The sequence below is a fragment of the Molothrus aeneus genome, chromosome 2, assembly GCF_037042795.1.
Source record: "Molothrus aeneus isolate 106 chromosome 2, BPBGC_Maene_1.0, whole genome shotgun sequence".
In the NCBI taxonomy this organism is placed as follows: Eukaryota; Metazoa; Chordata; class Aves; order Passeriformes; family Icteridae; genus Molothrus; species Molothrus aeneus.
Window position 1 is genome coordinate 30,576,342 of NC_089647.1, and position 21,656 is coordinate 30,597,997.

Sequence of the window (21,656 nt, forward strand, 5' to 3'; positions counted from 1 at the left end):
AAAGGTGAAACACCAAAAAGCAGTTTGTAAGAGCAGAAGCACTAAGAAAGTAAATTTAATTCAAGAATACCTAAAGCAGCAGCAAAGTTTTATGGTTATGAGCCTTTGGGCTACAACTCACCAGTGCTAAAAAATTTAAATCACAAAAAACATGCAGTGATCTTACTAGCCAAGAACCACGCAGGCATCCATGTTCACTCATATTATAAGAAAAGAAACAGAATAGCATGAGTTTTCCAATTTTATTGTAGGAAAGCATGTAAGGGGTTATTTACACTAAATACAAGTGGAAAGTATTTCTTCACTGTTTTGTTTACTTGCTAAAAATACACCTCTTTTTAAAAAAGAAAAAAAACCCCAACTGATTCATGAACACAGGCAACATTTGGGCTGCTGCACTGGAATGTTTCACACATTAGGCCCTCCTAAAAAATCCTACCAAAGGATTGCTACAAATCACAGGAGGCTACTCAGTCCACTAAGCCTGGCACACAGAAGCGATGCACAGACACACTTCCTGACAGGAATGCCAGATGGATCATGTTTTAACTAAATTCTTGTCCCTCTGTACTCCCAGCTCACCTCCAGAGGGGAACACTGACAAGCTGCCCAACTGCTGCTGAACAGAGGGTGTGTGGCTACTTCAACTGACAAGAAAGACTTTGAGAGCCAAAAGTGCTGCCAAATTGAAAATCATAGATTTTCACATCCCACTAAGACTGGTTCAAGCCAGGATCATCACGCAGAAACAGATCCTGTAAAACTTAGTGGGTTGTGGTTAGGAATTTTCCAACTGGTACTTAATCACATTGCTCCTCAAGCTGTACAAAGGTGCAACAGGAGACAAACTGCTTTGTTGCTGTAGGTCAGTTAAACTCCACCTCCTGCTGACTGAATTTCTGCCACCTGCACAAAGAGCTTCCTCCTGCCCCTGCACCATGAACAACCTGTGCCCTCCCCAGAGCCGGACCAGCTTCAGTACAGCTGTAGAGGATGTAGAACAGCAATTGGCAATTTCCTTCCTAGGTGCTTGTTCCCACACAAGAACAACAGTACTTTTTAGAATATTATTTTTTCTGTTAAGAAATTAGGTACCGGTGTACAAATGCAAGTTTTAGACATTAAAAACAAAACAAAACCCCAAAACACCAAAACAACCAAACCCAGAAAACCCCAGAAACAAACCAAAAACTCCACACAAAATGCTGAACTCCTCAGCTTCACTTCAGAGTACTATAAAAATAATATTGATTTATGTGCCCAAGCATTTACATAGTAAATACACAGCAGAAAACCTAGAGGCCTTGGAGAAAGACTTTTGATAGGTAAAAACTGAAGGTACAGCCCAGTGAAATTACTACTGGAATGCTGATGGTGAACTGTTCTGTTTCTGTTGAGTCAATATAGAAAAACCTGCATTTTCTTGAAACCACTCCTAACTAGCTGAGTAATTCCTGTATTTGCCTGCTGCCTAAGAGACCTGTTCTTCAGCAGCTTTATTTTGACTCCCTTTAGGCATGTGAAGGCTGTTTTGGCTTGCTGTCTTGGACACTGCATTTGGACACAACAAAGCCCATAAATAGGTTTTTCAGCACCAGCCTTCACCGCCTGGCAGGTTTGGGCATTATATACACCTTGACAGGTTTGCTGAAGGGGATGGTCCCCTCTATGCCATTTTCAGGGGGTGGGAGAGCCTCCAAGCTCTCACTCCAGGTAGATTTAGGAACTCTGGTAGATGCCTTGCTCCTGTTGGAGTTGTAAGCCAGCAGCAATCGCACTTCAATCTGACATGGCTCTGCAGAGAAAAAAAAATAGAACAATCCAAATGTGATTGTCATTGCACAGTGAACAACCAATATCAAATGAATTTTAATTTCATGTACGGTGGGTATGTACAGAGCTGTTCTGGAGCGACCAGAATCCAGTCTAGTGTGTGAAAATAAGCTTTTAGCATTACATTCAGCACAGCAGAACTAAGGACTGTTCGAAGTTTATCCTCCTCTCTGTCATCACTTAAATCTTACCACTAACTTGCAACCTTCTAAAATAACTGTTGGAAGGTAACTCCAATGAAATAATAACAATCATTAAAACCCACACAGAACTAGCAGGCTCTGCTCACTGTATTTATGTCAGGATCAGTCCAGATGACATCTGGCAACACTTGTGGCACAGGAGATTACTTGAAGATTCTCTTTTTTTGGAAGTTTTCGCATGCCAGACAGCCTCTTCCTCTCTTTCACCAACTATGCACCTGGGCAAAGCAAGGTCCCTAATACTGTCTATAGGATAATTTCAATTTACTCTTCTCACAGTGGTCAGAACAGTACAGGGGTTTCAGTATACACAGTATTACCCTGGACTTACTGCTGGACTTACATACACAATAAAGTTCTCCTTTCTAGACTGAAAACCGGATTTGTTTAGGTTTTCTGTATGGACTTTACTGGTTTGGGCTGGGATAAAGTTAATTTTCCTTCATAGTAGCTTGCATGATGCCTTGTTTTGGATTTGTGACCAAAATAGTGTCAATAACACAGGGATGTTGTAGCTATTGCTGTACAGTGTAATACCCGTGAGTTTTCTCACATTGCCCTTCTGATCCTCTACCTGTCCCACTGGGGAGGGAGCACCAGGTGGTGTGCGGGACTTAACTGCATAGCAGGGATAACCCATAACAGGACCACATTAATGAAATCTAAATGAAACCTGCTGAAACCCACAGGATTTTAAGATGCCACATCTAGAACTGCATGGGGTCTCCAGCTGAGACATCATCAGCACCACACAGAACACAAGAAATAACTCTTTTGCACAGTTACTCCACACTTCAGCCAACAGCTCCCTGAGCTCACCTTTTTGTCAGTCCACCAACTCTTATTTGCAGCCTGCAGTCACCTCTTTCATTCTGCTCTACACCTGGCAGTTAATCAGTGCTTTGCACTTGGGCATTCTCCTTCCCAAGCACACTCTTTCTACTGGCCTGTAACAAGTTTTATTGTCTTAAATTGAAAGCAATTTCTCCACTTGAATTTCAAGGCAATTCTGACCGTTTTCTGAGCCCCTCCCAGCTCAGTATCTTCCCCCTGTTTTATATGCCTAAGTGCCAGTGTCAAAGTTAATGATTAAAATAATGCCTCGAGGAGACACCAGAACAGAATCCCTCAGGGCCATGCTTAAAATGCCCTTCCAGTGAACACTGAAGAAGTAGAAATAAGAACTTCAGCTCTCTATGGTGAAGTAACAGGATCAACCCTTAAACACAGATACTTCTAGTCCTAGAAACAGTACCATGTTTTCTTCTCCAAAACAAAACAAAGACAGCAGGATGAGTGATTACACCATGAGAATACTATATAAAAAAAAAGGGTATGTGAAGGAACATAGCAATAAACCAAATTCTGTTGGTTTAAAAAAAAAATCAATAAATCCAATGAAAAATTGCTTAGGAAAAAAACCTCTCAGAGGAAACCCCCACATTTGAATGAAGTAGAAGGGATTAAAAGAAAATGGGACAAAAGGAGCTGTGAATGAAATACACTTTGCTTTTGTTTTTTGAAGTCCATAAGCCAATTACTGAAGTGCTTCCATGGGGAAGTGTGAACAGCAGCTGAGACTGGAGGCGAATGTTGGAGTCACATCATCATCAGAACTAAAGCGGGGAATTTTAGAGCATTGAAAGGGTGAAAGTTGAATCAGCAATGAAATGGTACTGCTGTACTGTTCCCTGCCATGCTCAGATACCTGTGAGACCTGAAACAATGACTTACAAGGAGTCAGTTTACCATGATCCTTTGCCTCTACCTGAGGATGCAGACCTGGCTCTGAGAGCTGACTTTGCTCTACACATGAGGGGTGACCTCACCTTGAACACAGCTCTCATGTGAAGGCTCCCAGGGCTCTCCCAAAACAACAGCCTCTCTATTTCCTTACAGAGCAGCAGTGCCTGGTAAACAGGGAGCTGTAACTACTCAAAGGCCTCATCAACACCAAGGGCAGCACCAACCACAGCTCCAGGATCCTCAGAGCCCCCCAGACTATGGGATGTAACTTGTGTCCAATAGAAGTGCAGCCACACAGCCACATTAACTTGTATCATTAACATTACCTGTCCAGGCTGTGTGAGAGAGGTAAACCTGAGTTATCAGCCTGTGCCTCCCAGGGCCAGGATTTCGGAAGTCAGTTGGTTTAGGATGGATTAGCTGTGCTTGTCCATCTGGATACAACACCTAGAGGGGAACAAGGAAAAATAAAACAAAAAACAAACCAACAAAGGAATGACAACTGCATGGGGGATCTGCACAGTGGAACAGTGTATTACTTGGCTGTTTACTGCCTGGGTTAGGAAGGCAAGACAAGTGGGCTTTAGCTTGGAGCCAGGAGTTCAGCTGCCCTGGATATAACAGCCACATGCTGCCTTTCAAACCCACAGCACAGGTGGGAAACAGGCCACAATGACATCAGCTTCTTCCTCTGCATTGTAACTGAGGTTCTTGTTTCTTTGTTAAGCAGTGATGCTGCATATTTTACTTGGATCACACCACTCCTACCTCCTCAGCTGCATCAAAAACTAATGATTCAGCAGCAGGAAGAAAAGCTGGAAATACAGAGAGCCAAGAGCCTATGTATTTTTGTGCCACTCAGAACAACTTCTTTTGCTGCTTCTCCTCCCACCAGACCAGCTGGAAGCTCACCAGCATTTACTGGTGTTCATGTCCATAACATGCACAGTGCACAAGGAATGTGCACAGAATGACATCCAAGTGCTCAAAGCAAACTCTCAGAACTGCACCCACATCAACTCTCAGCGCACTCCAGACAAACCAGTTTCTGAATGACTGGTCAAAACACAGAAATCCAGCATTGTTACTAATAAAATGTATCATTATTTACAATCTAGAAGTATTGACATCCTTAAAGAAACTGCCCCAAGACATAATCTTGTTTGCATTTATGTCAAATGACTTCTTACCTGAACTTTAACAGTTCCTTGGGGATCCTGAACATGTTCCAGAGTTGCATCAACATCCAGTGCCACAACCAATCCTGATGTAAACCTCAGGGGATTATCAGATTCACCAGTAGGCTCAATGATGTTTGCAGTGGCTCTATGGAGCTGTTAGGGACGAAGTGATTGGCAAAATTCAGAAGGTGGGGGAAAGAGGAAAGAAAAAAAAAATCTTAATTACTACTGTTCTTAACAGAGATCTGCATAAACTTTGGATTTTTTTTTTTTTATTGCCAGGAATTACTAAGTTTTTAATGTTTTTTAGCAGTAGTCGTGAGGATGCTAGATAAGAAGACAAACAAGAAATAAATAGGAGTTGGGTCTGACAAGACCCTGAATTCTAAAAGCCTCTTGGTATATTAGAAAGTAGTCAGATGCCAAGACAGTCCACGAGGATATTGCTTTTTAATTTTCTGTTAAACCAACCTGCTCTGGAAGAGGAAGGTGGAGGAAGGTACTTTGTCGCAGTGTTGCCTGAAGAATCTTGACCACTTCTGAAGGCTTGGATGTCACAAGTCTGGGCATTAAGTCCAGCAATTTATCTACAAAACTGCCTTGCATATGTGGAAGCTCAGAGATGAAACACCTGTGTCAATAATAGATTAAAAATCAAATATTTTTTCCAACTTTTCCCACAGTATTGTTATTTTTAGTCAAGCTACTTAATCCTTATATTTAGTTATAATGACAGAATTAGATACCTGCCTTCCTCTTCTGGTGTGTCTCATCCATAAGAGATGACTTTGGCTACTTATGTTGGGACTGTGCCTTGTGCTCAAACTGACACCATCAAGGGCTATGTGGTGTGGGCAGCAGGTCAAAGGAGGGGATTCTCCCCCTCTTCTTTGCCCTCATGAGATCCCACCTGGAGTACTGTGCCCAGTTCTGGAGTTCAGAGTGTAAGAAGAACAGAGGAGGCCATGAAAATGCTCAGAGGGCTGGAGCACCTCTGTTCTGAAGACAGGCTGAGAGAGTTGGGAGTGTTCAGCCTGGAGAAGGGAAGGCTCCAGGGAGACCTCATCACAAATTTTCAGTACTTAGAGGGGGGCTTGTGAAGGAGACTTTACCAGGCAGATCATGACAGGACAAATGAGAATTGTTTTAAACTATCAGAGGAAAGATTTAGATTCTATTTTAGAAGGAGATCCTTCACTGTGAGGGTGGTGAGGCACTGGCACAGGTTGCCCAGAGAAGCTGTGGAAGCCTCATCCCTGGAAGTGTTTAAGGCCAGGCTGGATGGAGTTCTGGTCTCTGCCCGTGGGAGGGGAGTTGGAACAAGATGGTCTTTAAGGTCCCTTCCTATGTAAACCATTCTATGATTCCGTGATTCCATGATTTTATGACTCAGCAGGGAATTGCTAGGGATAGCTAGTCCAGAGATACAAGTATCTTTAGTTGGCTGAGCAGAATTTTATTTCTAGTTCTGACTAAATTCACATTTATTATAAGCTTGGCAGCTGTGGCTGGTTAACTGATAAGAAAACAGGACCAAATCTGTCCTACCCTAATGCCCAGCTGAAGCTGGAGGATAGAACTCTTCATTTTGTGTGTATCTTTTCCTTGCACCGAGTCTCAGGATCAGCAGAATTCATCACTGTTTCACAGAATCAGAACCATAGAATGCTTTGGGTTGGAAGGGATCTCAAAGATTACCTAGTCCCACACCCCTGCCAGGGGCAGGGACACCTTTCACTAGAATCAATCTTATCATCAAATTGACACTTCATACATCTACTCTCCCTGGAAGTAAAGGTGACAACTGAGAGGAGGCAAAAGCAGTACACAGGGCCGGGAAAGATACTGCAGAATTCTTGTCTGACTTTTTGCTACATATTGAGTACATCAAGGGTAATCTGCTTTTTTATTAATCTTTGAAAGGTCAAAATACTCTCAGGACTCCAGGAGACAAAATAACAAATTAAAAAAAAGGTATTTATCAAAACAGCATCTACTCGAAGTAGATAAATCTTTATAAATACAAGAAAAAAAACCAAACAAACAGCTATTCTATAAAAAATTAATTCAGAGCACATGTTTCTGAAGTACCAGCATAATATCCTGATGTTAAGGACTTGTTAAGGACTTGAACTACAAAGGTTCTTCTTGCTTTATTATTATCCCATGACAGTTCCCAATGTAGGACAGCAGGGAAGGGAGATGTGAAGAGATGAAAAACAAAGTGAATATCCCCTGATGACAATGGTGGTGGGACTTTCTAATACAAAATGAAGAAGCAATAGAGTTTGTCACCTCTGAAAGGAATCCACTTCTTGGAGGAATTTTTCACACATCCCAAAAAGAGGTTCCACTCTGTAATGAAAATAATATTCCTTGGTTTACTTTTAAAGAAAGAAAAATGGCTCTATGGCTATACACTTTTAGGTGGTTTGGAAACCCATTAGACCTCCTAAAAATGGGAAGATCTTACAGTTTTTGAAAGAAGAAAGTATTCCTCACTTATCTATATCCCCCTCTCACATAAAACCCCCCATCTGCATAAGGTAGTAATAAAGCTCCCAAAGCGACTGTTAGAAAATGCTCATTTTCCACCTATAAAACAAGAGGTTAAAAGCAAATATATTATGGACCTCCATGGTAACACAGTAAATTGATGGCAGCAAACCTGAAACAGAAGTAAACTAGGACAGTAATTAACTTGCTCTAATTCCACCAGCTGGAGTTCTCATTCTACAACCATGTGTCACTTCTTTAACTTCAGCAGCCAAAACAAACCACTCAGAGCCTCTCATGTACCTAAGCCTGCACAGGAGCAGTTTCTGTCTGAGTCACACACAGCAGCTGCAGATCAGTCAAGAGGACAATACTTTCCTGATGCTAAAAATTCAGCAATAAATACTTAATGAAGCAAACATGTTTGGTCCATTCTTTTGATACATGACTTTTCCCCATTTAAACAGGTCCCAAATATCAACTCTGCAATGTTTTTGACCTATTTTTATGCTCATAAATGAGAGAACTCAACCCCCAAAACGCATCTTCCCAATAGTTTTGCCATCTAATTTAGGATTGTGTCCCTATACAGCTGTATCAAAGGCAAAAGAAGGTTCTTTGTTCTGAATTACTCTAACAAATGGTTATTGGCACACTGCCCTGTTATGTGTCTAATTTATCCTTGCTGCTTTTTTAAACAAAGCTTAGGAACAGCAATCTTAGAGCTAACCCTAAGAAGATCCTTAGGCCAGGTCATGCTTACCCTCTGGTGGTGCGGGCAGTCACTATCAGCTGCAAGGCCTTGGCTTGCAGTCTCATGTGGTGAATAATGACCACTTGTCTGCTTTCCACTCCGCTGTACATGAACTCCATTTTGTAAGTTTCTTCCAGGATCTGCCAGACAGACACCACAGAGATAAAACACCATCAGACTGTTAAGCCCTGGTAGAACCATCATCACCAGATTCTGGTATTTTTATCTCATACCAACAAGCATATGAAGCAAGAGGAAGTGCTCAAATTAATACAGCTGAGTTCAGTATGACTGTGCAGATGCCAAAGAACTTTCAAGTTATTTAACAGGGAACACTCATCTTGCATTGATAGCAAGTGACCTACATTCACCATCACAACAGAAAACACTTTCCAGGAGGTTCACACACTACTCAAGAGGGCACCCAAGACAAACATTTCAATCAGAGAAGATTTCAAAAGCTGAATGGCTTTTGTTTCTACTCATCAGCAGCAGAGAAGGCTTTGATGCACAGCAGTACCTGTCTATTACATCTTAATTATCTGAAGACTTGGTATCAGCAGGGTTTCCCAAAAGATCCATGAACTTGCTTTGACCCTAGATTTGTTACCAGACTATTTTTTACCAGACCTTGCTTGCTTCTATACCTTTTCTTAGGGCTCAGCTTCAGTTTTTTGAGGATAATTTATACATCACAGAATCAGAATAACTCAGATTGGATGGGACCTCCAGAAACCATCTAGCCTGGTTACCTGCCCAGAGCAGGTCTCATTAGATCCAGTAACTCGGGGCCACATCAAATTGCAAACACTTCCAACAACAGAGATTCCCCCCCACCTCTCTGGGCAACAGTACTTAACCATCCTTACAGGAAATTTTCCCTTTATAGCTGATCAAAATTTCTCATCATTTGCCAACTGCCTCCTATCCAGAGTAGTCTGGCTCTGTCTCATTTATATCCTGTAATGATGCAGTGCTAGACAGAAGTAAATCCATCCTGAAGCCTGCTCTTTGCAGGCTGGACAATTCCAGCTCCCTCAGCCTTTCCTTGCAGGTAATGTGCTCCAACCCCTGAGCACACAGGTGGCCCTCTGCTGAATTTGCCCCAGTTTGTCAGCCTCTTCCTTCTACTGGGGAGGCCAACACACAACACAGCTCTCCAGATGGCATCTCCCCAGAGCTGGATCATTTCCCAAACCAAGTCATCCAGGTTGCAGCTGGCCTCCTGCAGTGTCTCATATTCAATGTACTGAACATGATGAGGTTCCTGTCATCCTAGTGCCCCAGTCTGTCCAGACCAGCAGCCATGCCCTCCAGCATATCAACTGGTTCCTCATTTTTCAGGACCCTTACCACCTAATTATTCAGCCACAATCCTGCAAGTCTGGTGAAAAAGAAATTATGTGAAAAGAAATTATTTCTTTCAAAAGAAATGAAAAAGACTGTATCCAAGCTCTGCAACTTCCACTGTCCTCCCCTTTATCATAGCATCAGTCCCCTCACCATAGAGAGCTGTGGTGGTGGTCAGCCATAATTTATTCTTGAGAAATGCATTCTGGCTGTTCCAAGCTTTGTTGATCTTGTTTAGGAACAGCTTTTTAAAGTATTTGGTGCACAACCTTCCCCAGGAAAGAGGCAAGGACAAGCAGCCCACAATTTTCTGGATCTTCTTTCTTACCCTTCTGGAAGATGAGTGTGATATTTGCCTTTTTACAGCAGTCATGAACTTCCCTCCCTCCCCACTCATCTTTTGAGGGAAGAGAAATGACCCCAGTTTGGGGGACTAGGATTTACTTGGACAGACTATGGTAGTGGAAGGTCAGAAGTGTGTAACTGTTCCATGGCCAACCAAAGACTCCTACCCAAGGAGACTCCCTCAGATGCTTCCACCTCACCTGTTTTGCTGCAGCAGATGCCAACGCATTCTGTTTCAGGTACAGGGGAGCTGCCACATTCCACAACTTCTCCTGCAAGGCCTATAAGAAAAAAACATGAAATGATGATAAATATCCAATTCAGTCTAAACAGTTGGTTGAAAAAACATGCCAAAGCTTTCTCTTGTGTTTTTAAACATAAATATAACACAGGGAATGAAGGCCTCCAAAATATACATTGTTCTATAAAGAAACAGAGATACCTATACAACTAGAAAATATAAGGGAAGTTGAGAATAATATTAACAAAGCTGTGAATGAGAGACTCGTCAAGCCAAACTACTTGCACGTCATAAAGAAAACTAACAGGCCACTTGTCATCACCCCCCTGAGACCAAGATCACGGCAATCTCAGAGAGAAGGCAATAAGTGGGAATAAAAACAACTGTTCCCAGAAACACACTTACTTCCACAGCCACATTTCTGAATTTTCCTCTGCCCCACCAAAATCCTGGAGTTATTACAAATATTGTGTCTAATTCAGCTGCTGATATTGGTATTAAAAACAAAACAAAACAACAACAAAAACACAACAACAAAAACCAAACCAAAACAAAAAACCACTCCAAAAACAACAAAACCCAAGAAAAACTCGAATGCCTACCACACCCTATCTGCTTTTTGCTTTATGTTTAAAAAAATGTAGAAAGCTTGAGTGGATGATTTCTATCACTGCCTCCTTTTTGAAGTTGCCTGTCCTTAGACACAGCTGTGCACAAGGCTGGCTGTAGCCAAAGCTCAAGAACATACAGGCTGTATCCTTCACTCAGGCTGGCCCACAAATCCCAGTTAACTACCCCTAAAATCACAGGGTATGTAGAGCCTTTTAAGGCATGGAACCTTTTAAGCCTTGAGAGACTGGGAAATGAAGATACTTTTTCCCCCAGCAGCTTTTTTCCTGTTGGGAAAAGAAGCAACTGGAAAGAAATCTACTGAAAAGGGCTACTTGGACATTCAAGCTGTCAGAATTTCTAATTGTATTGTGTGAGTGGAGGGTGTCCCTGCCTGTAAGAAGGGGTCTGGAATTAGATGATTCTCAAAATCCCTTCTAACTCAGGATATTCTGTGATTCCTGATATAATCAGTTACTTTTCATTCTGTGCACATTAGTGACTCCTCTGCATCACTGATCTATTGACTGTTCTACACCTCAAGCCAAGAATGGCTGATGTAGCTTTTACCCTTCTTCCAAACAGAGCACAACTCTGCCAGATGCAAAATCCATCTGGTTCATTCCAGTCAAACCCTAGAGAAGGACAACAAAGCTATCTCCAAATGCTAGTCCTCTGTCTGCACAGCACATTTCACTTTGGATTTAGCTGGATTGTACTGAACTGTACCACTGCTCATCTGAAATACCTTTGGCTGATAAATATATTCCAAGGATTTGAGGCCTGCCATGAGATATGCCAACTGGCAACTATGCATTAGCAAAGCAACTGAAATCCGTCCTTGGTTTTACATAACAAAGCTTGCATTGAGCTCCTTCTGGAAACCTGTTTGCTGCTTGCTTTACAAACCAGCTTTTTTTTTATTTGTGTGTAAGTCACACTCAAACACCAAAGAATGCCAAGAGACTAACTTAAATACTACTGCCAGCTTACAGCCCTGAGCAATCTGGTCCAGTGGAATCCCTGACCACAGCAAGGGTGTTGGAACTAGAGTGGCCTTTCCAGCTCAAGATTTCCTATGAAGTAAAAAATTAGTTCCTGTTTACAGCAAGAAGCTGACTTTGAAAAGGGACTTTTGCAAAGGGCTGCTGCAATGGTGTCTAAGTAGCCACTTGACCTGCTAACTAAATAGATCATTTCAGCACTATAAAAGAAAGCATGACTGATATCAAGTCCTAAGAACTCCTCTGGCACTGGTGCCAATAAAGCTATCTCTGCAAATCACCATCTATAAAAATGGCACTCATGGCAGCAGTCTAACAAAAACTATTCCAGTAGCCACCAGCAGGGAAAAGTTACTCTCCTAACACAGTTGCCCTCAGCATGATTTCTGTCAGAAAATAAACTCTGCATTGACAAAATGCTCACGAACCAACATAAGCCGTAGGTACAGCAGCAGAGGTCTGCACTGGCAAAGTTACTGCATAAATTATTTGCCGCAGGAGGGAAGCAGGATTATCAGAAATCCACAGAACCTGCTCTTTCATCACACATCACTTTTCAGCATGAGTATCAAAACATGAAAGCATGCCACTGTGATGGACTGGGGGCATTTCTGAAGAACAGCTCAAAAAAAAACCCAGATGAAGTCAAACCTTGATGAGGAGCAGCTGACACTGAAGGTAAGTTGCAGTGAAATCTGCCATCCCTGCCAGTTCTGACTGCAGCTCTCCAAGCCTCTGAAGATCACTGAAGCATGTGGAAAAAAAAAAATAAAAAAGAGAAAATAATGTTGAGACAGAGAACAGTTTAATCCAAACACACTCAGAAGGCAGTGACAATAAAGCCAGCTATTCCTGCTGCCTGCTTTTATTAGAGCAAGCACCAGAAACAGCAGCAAAACACACACTACAAAGCAGTTTGCACCTTGGGACTTGGCATGTCCCTTCTTCTGGGAAGCTGACACCAGCACAGCAGTGGCAGCATTAAGCCTGTCAACCCACATAACTCTGCAGCCCCATGGGAACCACACAGAGTGGCAGCTCCAGATTTAACTTAAAACAGTCCAGCCCTCTACAGCAGCAAACGACCCATTTGTGTTACACTGCTGGGAAATCAAACTATTCATGTTGGCTAAGAAAGGTTGTTTGGAACGTGTTAGGCTCATGCAACCAAGTGTATCTGAAATAGAGCTGCCCTTTTAAGCCAAGCTAGAATCTGATGTACTGATATTTGCCCAACTAGATGGTGTGTTACCATTACCAGGCATGGTAATTCTTGTAAATCATACAGCAATATAAGCAGCTTTTAATATGATATTAAAAAAATGTCAGTTAATGGAACCCAAAAGGCTTTAGTTCTCTACTGCTAGCCAAGTCTTCTTAAAGTGTGCATTAAAAAAAACAAAATTAGGTTTTTTTTACAGAACTGAAAATAGGTTGGATGATGTGGTTTCAACATGTGCCTTTTCTTCTCTACATTTTACTTTGATCCAAAGTCTATTAAAATTGTCACTTCCACATTTCCTACTTAATTTAACAATTTTATTTTTCAGCTGATCATTTTCTTTTGTTTATTTTAGATTTATCTTTGCATTTAGGATGCAATTCTGAATCTTTGGCTCTGCCAAACCAGAGAGCTGCTGAGCCCTGAGACATTAATAAAAATCCATGAGGTTATCTGTATAATATGCAGTCAAAGAAAATCTTTCCTAAGCAGAGAATTGTAGAATCATTTATGTTGGAAAAGACCTCTAAGATCAAGCAGTTCCACCATTAAGCTAGCACGGCCAAGTGCACCAAAAGTGCCACATCTACACGTCTTTCAAATCCCTCCTGGAATGGTGAATACACCACTGCCTTGGGCAGCCCTTTCCAGTGCTTGACAGCCCTTTCCATAAAGACATTTTCCTACAATCCAATCTGACCCTTGCCTGGCACAGCTTGAGGCTGCTTCCACCTATCCTCTTGTCACTCAGGAGAAGAGACCAGTCCCCACCTGGCCACACCCTCCTTTCAGGCAGTTGTAGAGAGTGTTAAGGTCCCCCTGAGCCTCCCTTTCTCCAGATAAAGACCCCCAGCTCCCTCAGCTGCTCCTCACCAGACTTGTGCTCCAGCTCTGCTGCCCTTCCCTGGACACACTCCAGCTCCTCTCATAGAGAGGGGTTGTGCTTTCCTTCAACAGCAATGCACCAACAGCCAAGCCAGCCTCAACCTTACACAGAGGTTCCATTTCATCTCTTTCCAGAGAGCAGAGTGAAGAGGAGGCTCCTGGGTGCTCAATTCTCATGCCACAACCCATCACAACACACTAATGCAGAACAGGATGTCATCTCTCAGCTAACAACTAGACAGATATTCAATTTCCCAGTCTTATACAGTTCCCAATTCCACTAATTATATTTCCCTACAAATCTTAAACAGATTTCAACATCCCTGTAAGAAAAAAAAAATATTCTTGTATAGATTGAGAAACTAAACCACAGATAGATTTGCTAAACGGCCTGTCTTAACATTTCTAACCACACTGCAGACTGATCTCCCCCCCTCAGGCTCTGCAGCCAAAACTCTGAGTTCCAAGTAGACACACACTCCACAAGGTCTGTTATTTTAGTGGATGACAATGATAAAGGAGGAGAGAGTTATGTTCCATGACAACATCCACTGCTGTGAACTGCCTCTATCCTTCTGCTCTCAGCAACCAAATTGCTGGTGCAGGGATATCTTGCCCTCTGCAAAATAACCTTTAACACTTTTTTTGGCTTTGCCAAAATCCTCCCTTTGTCTTAAGGATGGAAAAGAGCAGTTGGTTTAGTATGATTTCCTGGGGGGCAATCCCATCAGGAAAAAAGCCAAGGCAGTAATTTCCATCAACTCAAAAACTGAAAACAGTCATGGCCTGGAAGGTTCCCAGACCCTCCTGCCTGAGAGGTTCTGGATGCTTGGCCTAGAGATTACCTGTTTCAAGAGTTTAGTGCATTAAATGCTTTGAGACTATATTTTAGGCTGGCACACAGCAGCTGCAAAACAGCTGAGGACAAACCTCACAGTTCCCACAGCTGGGTTTTCAGTGAGGAGCACACTGTTTACTCTCTGCTGCAGATGGGTGTGACAGTGATTCACAGCAACATACACACAACAGAAGGCAGCTATTTTGAAGGAATTCAAATAATTAAGCTTTTTTAAAATTCCATATTCCAAACAAAGCTTTTTGGATTGTTTTCCTAATTCCTAAAATAAGGCTCTTTTGCTCTTTCCAAGCAGAGGAATCACATTGAAAGGATCCTTTTCAAGTGTTTTGTTTGTGTAAATCAGTCTAGAGATGAAATGGAAGAGGCAGCATAAAACCCACACTGAGAAGCAACACCACACACCCTTATCTATACAGTAGCAGACAGCAGCATGCAAGAATGTTTTCTATTCCTGGAAAAGCTCTCTGTTTTGAAAACTGATGAGGAATGCCCAAGCCCTTTGTAAGTGGGACTGGCAATAAGAACCAAAAATTCCAGAAGCAGGTTCTTTCCTACTGAATGAAAGCCCACAGAACCCAGAAAATGCAAGAGCAAAGGGGACAATACTTCTCCCCCCCACCCAAAAAAAAAAAAACCCAAGAAAATCTTGTGCATGTACATTACAAATAATATGATCAAAATAACAAGGACACAAAACTGAGAATGAGATGCAAGGCTGTCACCCATAAACCATAAAAACTGAGAGTGTATTTTAGCATAAGTGAACAGTCCAAAAAAGAACACCCTTACCTAACTTTTACCATGTGCTGAAAAGATGCCCTCCACCCAAAATGCACACTGGTTATTCTGGGGGGCTGTGCCAGACCTGAGACCATTCATTTGATTTGAAAACAGGTCATGAACACTCTTTTGTCACAAGAGTCTCTAAAGGAAGGCTCAAGTTAAGTGCTGGACAGCAAATTACAACACTCATATTCAGAAGCAAAGCACCTGCATCAGAGTAATTGAGCACCCTAACACATCTTTCCATAAGAGGGCAGCTTGAGGCCTTACCGGATGGTAAATTCCAGCAGCTCCTGTATGCCCCGTGGGTCGAGGTGCTGAAAGCTGTAAACCCTCTCCAGGCTCTGATGCAGGAACTGCTGGGAAGGATCTTCATGTGGGGTAATACTGGGAGAGACAGCAGAGGACACCAGCTTTCTACCCGGCAACTAAGTGAGAAGGAACACACACAAACAAAAAAAAAATAAGAGGAAAGTCTAACACAAGAAACAACACTGCAAAATGCTGGCATCTATTTAACGAGAAACTGAGAGCTTCAATTCATTTCTCAAATACAAAATTTATACCAAGGCTTTCAAATCTGCATCTTTGTTAGTCAATCCTCCCCACTTTACAATCCACTTGCACTCCTCAGGTTAAACTTCAACATCCCTTTGAGGGAAACATCTTCCCCATCTTACATTTAACACTGTGAAGCCAAGGGAAGTCCGAGACCACACAATCCACCAATCATTTTATGAGCTGTGATACAGCCAGATTCAACCCCACCCATACTTCCATGCAGGAAAAACATGTTGCAAAGCAGAATGGAACACATTTCACCCACGAATAAACAGTTCAGGTAGGGCACAAGTGAAATGTTGGAAGACCTGCAAAGGCCTTTCCCACACACAGTCAGAGCTATAGAAAACTCCCAGGAATATTGCCTTCCCAGTATTCTTAGCAAACCAGCAAACCATGTACTATTCTCATTTGAGAGCAATGATATTACTGTTGTCCCTAAAATGTTACAAATTCCATATTGTAACAATTTAACATTTGTCTCTCCTGCCTTAATGCACATTTCAATATTAATTCCTGTGGTGGACAGGAGAAAAACCTTTCAGAATCTAAGTGTTGCACAAAGACAGACATGAAAGAGACTAGCAATATTTCTAACAGGTGTCAAAGTCCAAACCAAACTTAGTTATTTCAACTTACTCTTAGTGGAGGGACCAGGTGAGAGAGACTGTCCCGAAGATACGCATAATGTCTGAATGTATGGTCAGAGAACAGGGCAGGCATTGTTGGGCAACTTTTCGCAGCATTAAAAATCAGAACCAGAACAGCAATGTCTATTGCAAATGGGTTGTTAAAGAAAAATGAAAAACAGCAAGAAGAGCTCCTTGGGGATGGAAAGTTAAAAGAAGCCATCAACAACCCTTTCTTTCGCCAGGATTTGTCTAGGAAGTTCTTTATAGTTGGAAAATACTGAGCAAAACCCGAAGAAACAGCTGTCTGAGCAGATTAAAATCAAGTACAAAGTGCAAACATTACAGGGTGAGCCATACTGGAAAAAGGATGTTACTGCCAACATGGGATGGCTCAGAAGCAACACAAAGGAAAGGAGCCAGGGATCCCAAATACAGACCATGCGCATTAGGTGGAGTTTCACCCTTCCTCACAGCTTACACTGTGCTCACCAGTTTGCACCACAGAACCACAGAGTGGTTTGGTTGGAAGGGATCTTAAAGACCACTAGTTTGAACCCCACACTGCCATGGGCAGGGACACCTCCCACTAGACCAGGTTGCTCAAGTTTTTTGGTGCCCTAACAGTGTCCAAAATTACACATTTACTGCCAAATTTTTGAAAATTGATGCATTACCTATGATGCCCTGAAAAACATCACTCTGCACAGGCTTTAAGCAACCTAAAGAATCAAACATGGAAAGATAATTCTGAACTAGAAAATACATTTTCACAGTCTGAGACCTGCAGAAATAGAGAGCAGCCAAAGGCTTTAAAAGTTAGCCCAAAGGCTGACACCTGCAACAGGGCTGATCCCAAGCATAAGCTCTGATTCAAATTTCCTAAGTGCTTTGAAGCAAACAAAACCATGTTTTAAATATCGGTTTACACTGGAAACATGCTATTCAGGTTTACCCCAGCTTCTGGCTCACATGCCTATCTTTACATAATATGCCTCTGTAAAGTTTGGTGGCAAGTTACCTCCAAAACACTCTCTAACATAATATTCTTTGGTTCCTGGCAGGACGGTGCACTGAGTTAAAGAACAGCATTCTTCTCCCTGCAATGTTCCTTTAATTCTCAATTCACAGGACAACTTTACTGAAATTATTACTAAACCATGTAATTACAGATTCATTTCTCTCCACCTGATTCCAACTCATTTCAATTCTCACAAGGCATTCATTTAATCTGTATAGAATTTCTGGTCGATGGCCTGTGACTGGAGAGAAAAATAAGGAGAGGCTTCTAGAAGGAGGTTCCAGTCCAACGTGTCTCAGCATGCATCAGAAATAACATTATGTTCTGCCATCACACAGAAGGGAAGCAAGGGGAATAACAATGGAAAAATGCATTTCCAAGGCATCTCCTGTTGTTGAGGAGAATGGTGTATCAATAATCGTTTGTATTCTAAAGCACTGGAAGAGCTAACAATAATATAAGGATTTCTGATATTGAATTATTTCAGAAAGATGAAAAATTCAAAGCATTATGGGGATTCAGGCACTGCTGTACTTAGAGATGGTGCTATTTTATAAACTGCACAGCAGTGAGCACAGAAAAACTTCTACGTAAAAAGAAAACAGATATGAAAAAACATTCTTCTTATTTAAAAGCTAAAGTATCCTCAAAACTAATGCAACTAGACAAATGTTTTCACATCAAAGGGCTCATCTGCAAAGCCTAAACCTTGACAAATTGCTTGATTATTCATCACAGCATAAAAAGAAGACCAATTATAGTCCACTGATATTTATGAAGATGGTTCCAGCTAACAGCTTTTTCATCACTTGCTGAGTAACAAACTAAGTGCAAAGGGATTCAGAAACAAGCACAGGATTATTTGTCTGCTACAGGGAGAAATGGCTGAAGAAATGTGAGAGTCAGGAAATCATGAATAAAATCTGCTGCAGTCAAAATTATCAACTGGCTTCATGAATAAAGATACAGGCTGGGTCATCCATGTCTGGTTCCGGAGTGTCGAAGAACGGATGTGTGCTCAGCAGCTCTGGGACTAATGGAAGCACCAAAGTGGGATGCCTGCTTCCCAGGAACTTCAAGCATCTGGAAATACACAGATTGAAATATATACTAGTAAACAGGCACTTTTCAAAATATAACATTCTAAAGCATTACTACTTTATATTGCAGCAACACTTTTAGACAGTCAGCAAGAAAATCCTACTGTCCAAGCTCACTGTTTCTTTACAACTGACCATTTGCATTAATATTTTATAGGATCTAAAAAAACTGAAAGGACATGCAATATTTTTTTTTTTAATTTAAAGTGTGTACAAAATAGTTAACACTTGGAGTTATACAATCCAGGAAGCTTTTATACTAAAGAATAATGAATTAGTGCATTTTTTTTCTTCAGAAATAGGGAAGATAGGAGGTAAAATCTCAAAACCCACAAACTCCAAAAACAATGTAAAAGTACACTGGAAGTCAAAGCAGGCTAAAACAAGCTAAGAATTCCATCTCAAACCATGTGTGTGGAGCACCATTCCCTCTATTGCTTCCATTAAACAACCAAAAAATCTGCTGCAAAAGTTCCTTCTTTTTACTTAGACAGAAAAATTCCTCTGACAACACAATGCCACATGGCCAATCCACTTATCACAACTGATACAGTCAACTGCTGGTAAATATTAGTATTTAATACAATGTCAAGTTAGCAAAAACACTTGCATAGAAGAGATGAAGTTTCAAATAGAATTAATCTTTCCTGTGAATGCATTGAGTGCCTGGAATAGGGGCACATTTCCAGAATGCGATCCATCAGATCTGGATTTCCAGCGCAAGTATTGACAAGCAAGAACAACACAGAGCTTCTACACCAGTCATGAATAAGTACATATTTAAAGAGTAACAGGATTGTACACCTGCAATACCTGTTACCTCCTTAGCAAGCTCAGTATTTCCTAGCACCTCACTTACTAAAAAGAAGAGGAAAGTAAGTAGACACACAAGGACACTGAACACACTCACTTCCATATGGATTCTCTGTCAGTGGGATACTTGGTCAGGTTTTTCAGCAGCTCCACCAGTGCAAGATGGATGCCTTCTTTAGTTGAAACATTGGTGCAACACAACAGTTCATGAAGTGCTTCCCGAATGTCCCTTGAAGAATCCTAAAATAAAAACCCAACCCAGACACTGCTGAGTGAAACATGCCTGCACAAACATTTACTTTAAAGGTGGCAGCCTCTGTTCCTTAGCTGAGTTAGTAAAAGAGGTCTGTGAACAGCAGTGCCTGTTTCTAATCACCAGAGCTAAGCACAGATGAAGTGACAGACCAGGCAAGTGCTGCAGGGACTCCAGGTCTCCTCCTCCTATGTGCTTCCTTTACTGGAATGAATGGGAACTGCTTCACTGCTGACCTGCTCAAGCAGAGCAAAAATCACTACTTGGTTGGGTGATGTTGTATCTTTGCAGTTACAGAAAAGGCAGGTGTTGGGCAACTCAGTAAAACAATCACCAAAGATTGTTTTAGCATTTCCACAGCAGCCTTTTATCATTTTTAACCCAGGAAGCTCAATTCCACAGGCCTTCAGCCCAGTCAGCAGCCTCCAGAGGGTCTGAGTAAGCACTGAGGACATGTCAATGGCTGGACAGACTAGAATATTCAGCTGAATTAATTACATTCCTTCTGCCAAAAACCACCTTGACATTACATATCCATGCATCATCATGTTCCTTGCTATCAGCATTTGCCTGGTGCTACTGGACACATGGTGAAAATTTGATAGGATACAAGAACTGGATGCTTTTCAGTGCTTTTCTAAATTATAATTTGCTAAGTATCAACAGCTCATTCATCACCGTCTTACACAAAAGAAGAAAGAGCAATCCTCTTGTAAAGGCTCTTAAATGACAGCCAACACACTTGAATGATCAAAGGGCTTTTGTTGGTCAAAGACAGACTATGACCACAGAGAAGACAAACTCTAAGGACTGGAATGACCACAGTCATAAACTACTCCAGACCACTGATAAAACCAGAAATGTGGTACAGAGACAAGCAAGGCAGAAGACCATGAAGGGACACAGATGAGCAACAGAAACTGAGATCAAGGACAACAGGGAAAGCAAATTCCAAAGTCTGGTCAGAAAGCAAGGAGTACCTGGTACAATTATTCTGATAAAGTGAAAGCAGTGGGGTGAAAACAGAAGTTACCCTCAACACCCTGGTGTTCCATATTTACGCTGCTGGAACCAATTTAGACACCAAAGTTAATGGTATTTTTTTACATCTTTATTTTTGTACTGGAAGATGGATTTTACAGAAAAGCACCAAGCATCTTTCAGAATCAGATAAATCCATTAAAATGTTAATAATTCTACAGTTAAGCTATTCCACTGCCTGATGATAATTATGATAATATAAACCACAATACATGTAGGGTTTATCATACATGATAAGTCAGCACAGAAGAGCCCAGCCCAAGCAGGACATTTTCATAATTCAATGCACAGGCTTCCCAGCATAAACAAATGTAAATAACGACAAAAATGTGAGGCACCTAAAGCTCATTGCTGCATTTGCAAAGTCAGATCATACTCCAAAGCATTTGTTACAGACTGATAAAATAAGTTTAATTAGTTTGCTACTTCCTGAGGCACAACTGAAAGCAGCAACTGCTGCCCTGGGTCAAGGAAATAAAAGGTGAAGAGACTGAAACAGTGGATTTGCAGGACCTCCCAAGGCACTTCCCAAAAGAAGCAGGAACTTGCCTACCACAAGCAGTAGATTAAAAAAAATGCCCCAGGGGCTATAACTCAGCAAATAAATCAGGTCTGAGAGGACAGTTTTACACAGTACCATTCATACAGCCAAAATCTCTTCCTGGATCAACCTCATCAAGGAAGAGCATCTGACTCATGCTATTCCCTGAATCCTGGCTTAACACTG

General features: G+C 41.6%; 1 protein-coding gene across 1 annotated transcript in view; it reads right to left on the reverse strand.

Annotated features, from left to right (window-relative positions):
* Positions 1 to 228: 228 nt before the first annotated feature.
* INTS4 (integrator complex subunit 4) overlaps positions 229 to 21,656 on the reverse strand; it is a 32,703-nt gene continuing 11,275 nt past the window's right edge. Inside the window, exons 12-23 of the mRNA XM_066572304.1 lie at positions 19,733 to 19,875; positions 18,690 to 18,805; positions 16,712 to 16,845; positions 15,782 to 15,939; positions 12,414 to 12,507; positions 10,109 to 10,189; positions 8,223 to 8,353; positions 7,259 to 7,318; positions 5,435 to 5,594; positions 4,973 to 5,116; positions 4,109 to 4,229; positions 229 to 1,795 (exon numbers count right to left, since the gene is read on the reverse strand). Of these exons, the coding sequence (XP_066428401.1) occupies positions 1,602 to 1,795; positions 4,109 to 4,229; positions 4,973 to 5,116; positions 5,435 to 5,594; positions 7,259 to 7,318; positions 8,223 to 8,353; positions 10,109 to 10,189; positions 12,414 to 12,507; positions 15,782 to 15,939; positions 16,712 to 16,845; positions 18,690 to 18,805; positions 19,733 to 19,875 (1,536 nt within the window). The 3' untranslated portion in view covers positions 229 to 1,601. The remainder of the gene's footprint in view (positions 1,796 to 4,108; positions 4,230 to 4,972; positions 5,117 to 5,434; positions 5,595 to 7,258; positions 7,319 to 8,222; positions 8,354 to 10,108; positions 10,190 to 12,413; positions 12,508 to 15,781; positions 15,940 to 16,711; positions 16,846 to 18,689; positions 18,806 to 19,732; positions 19,876 to 21,656) is intronic.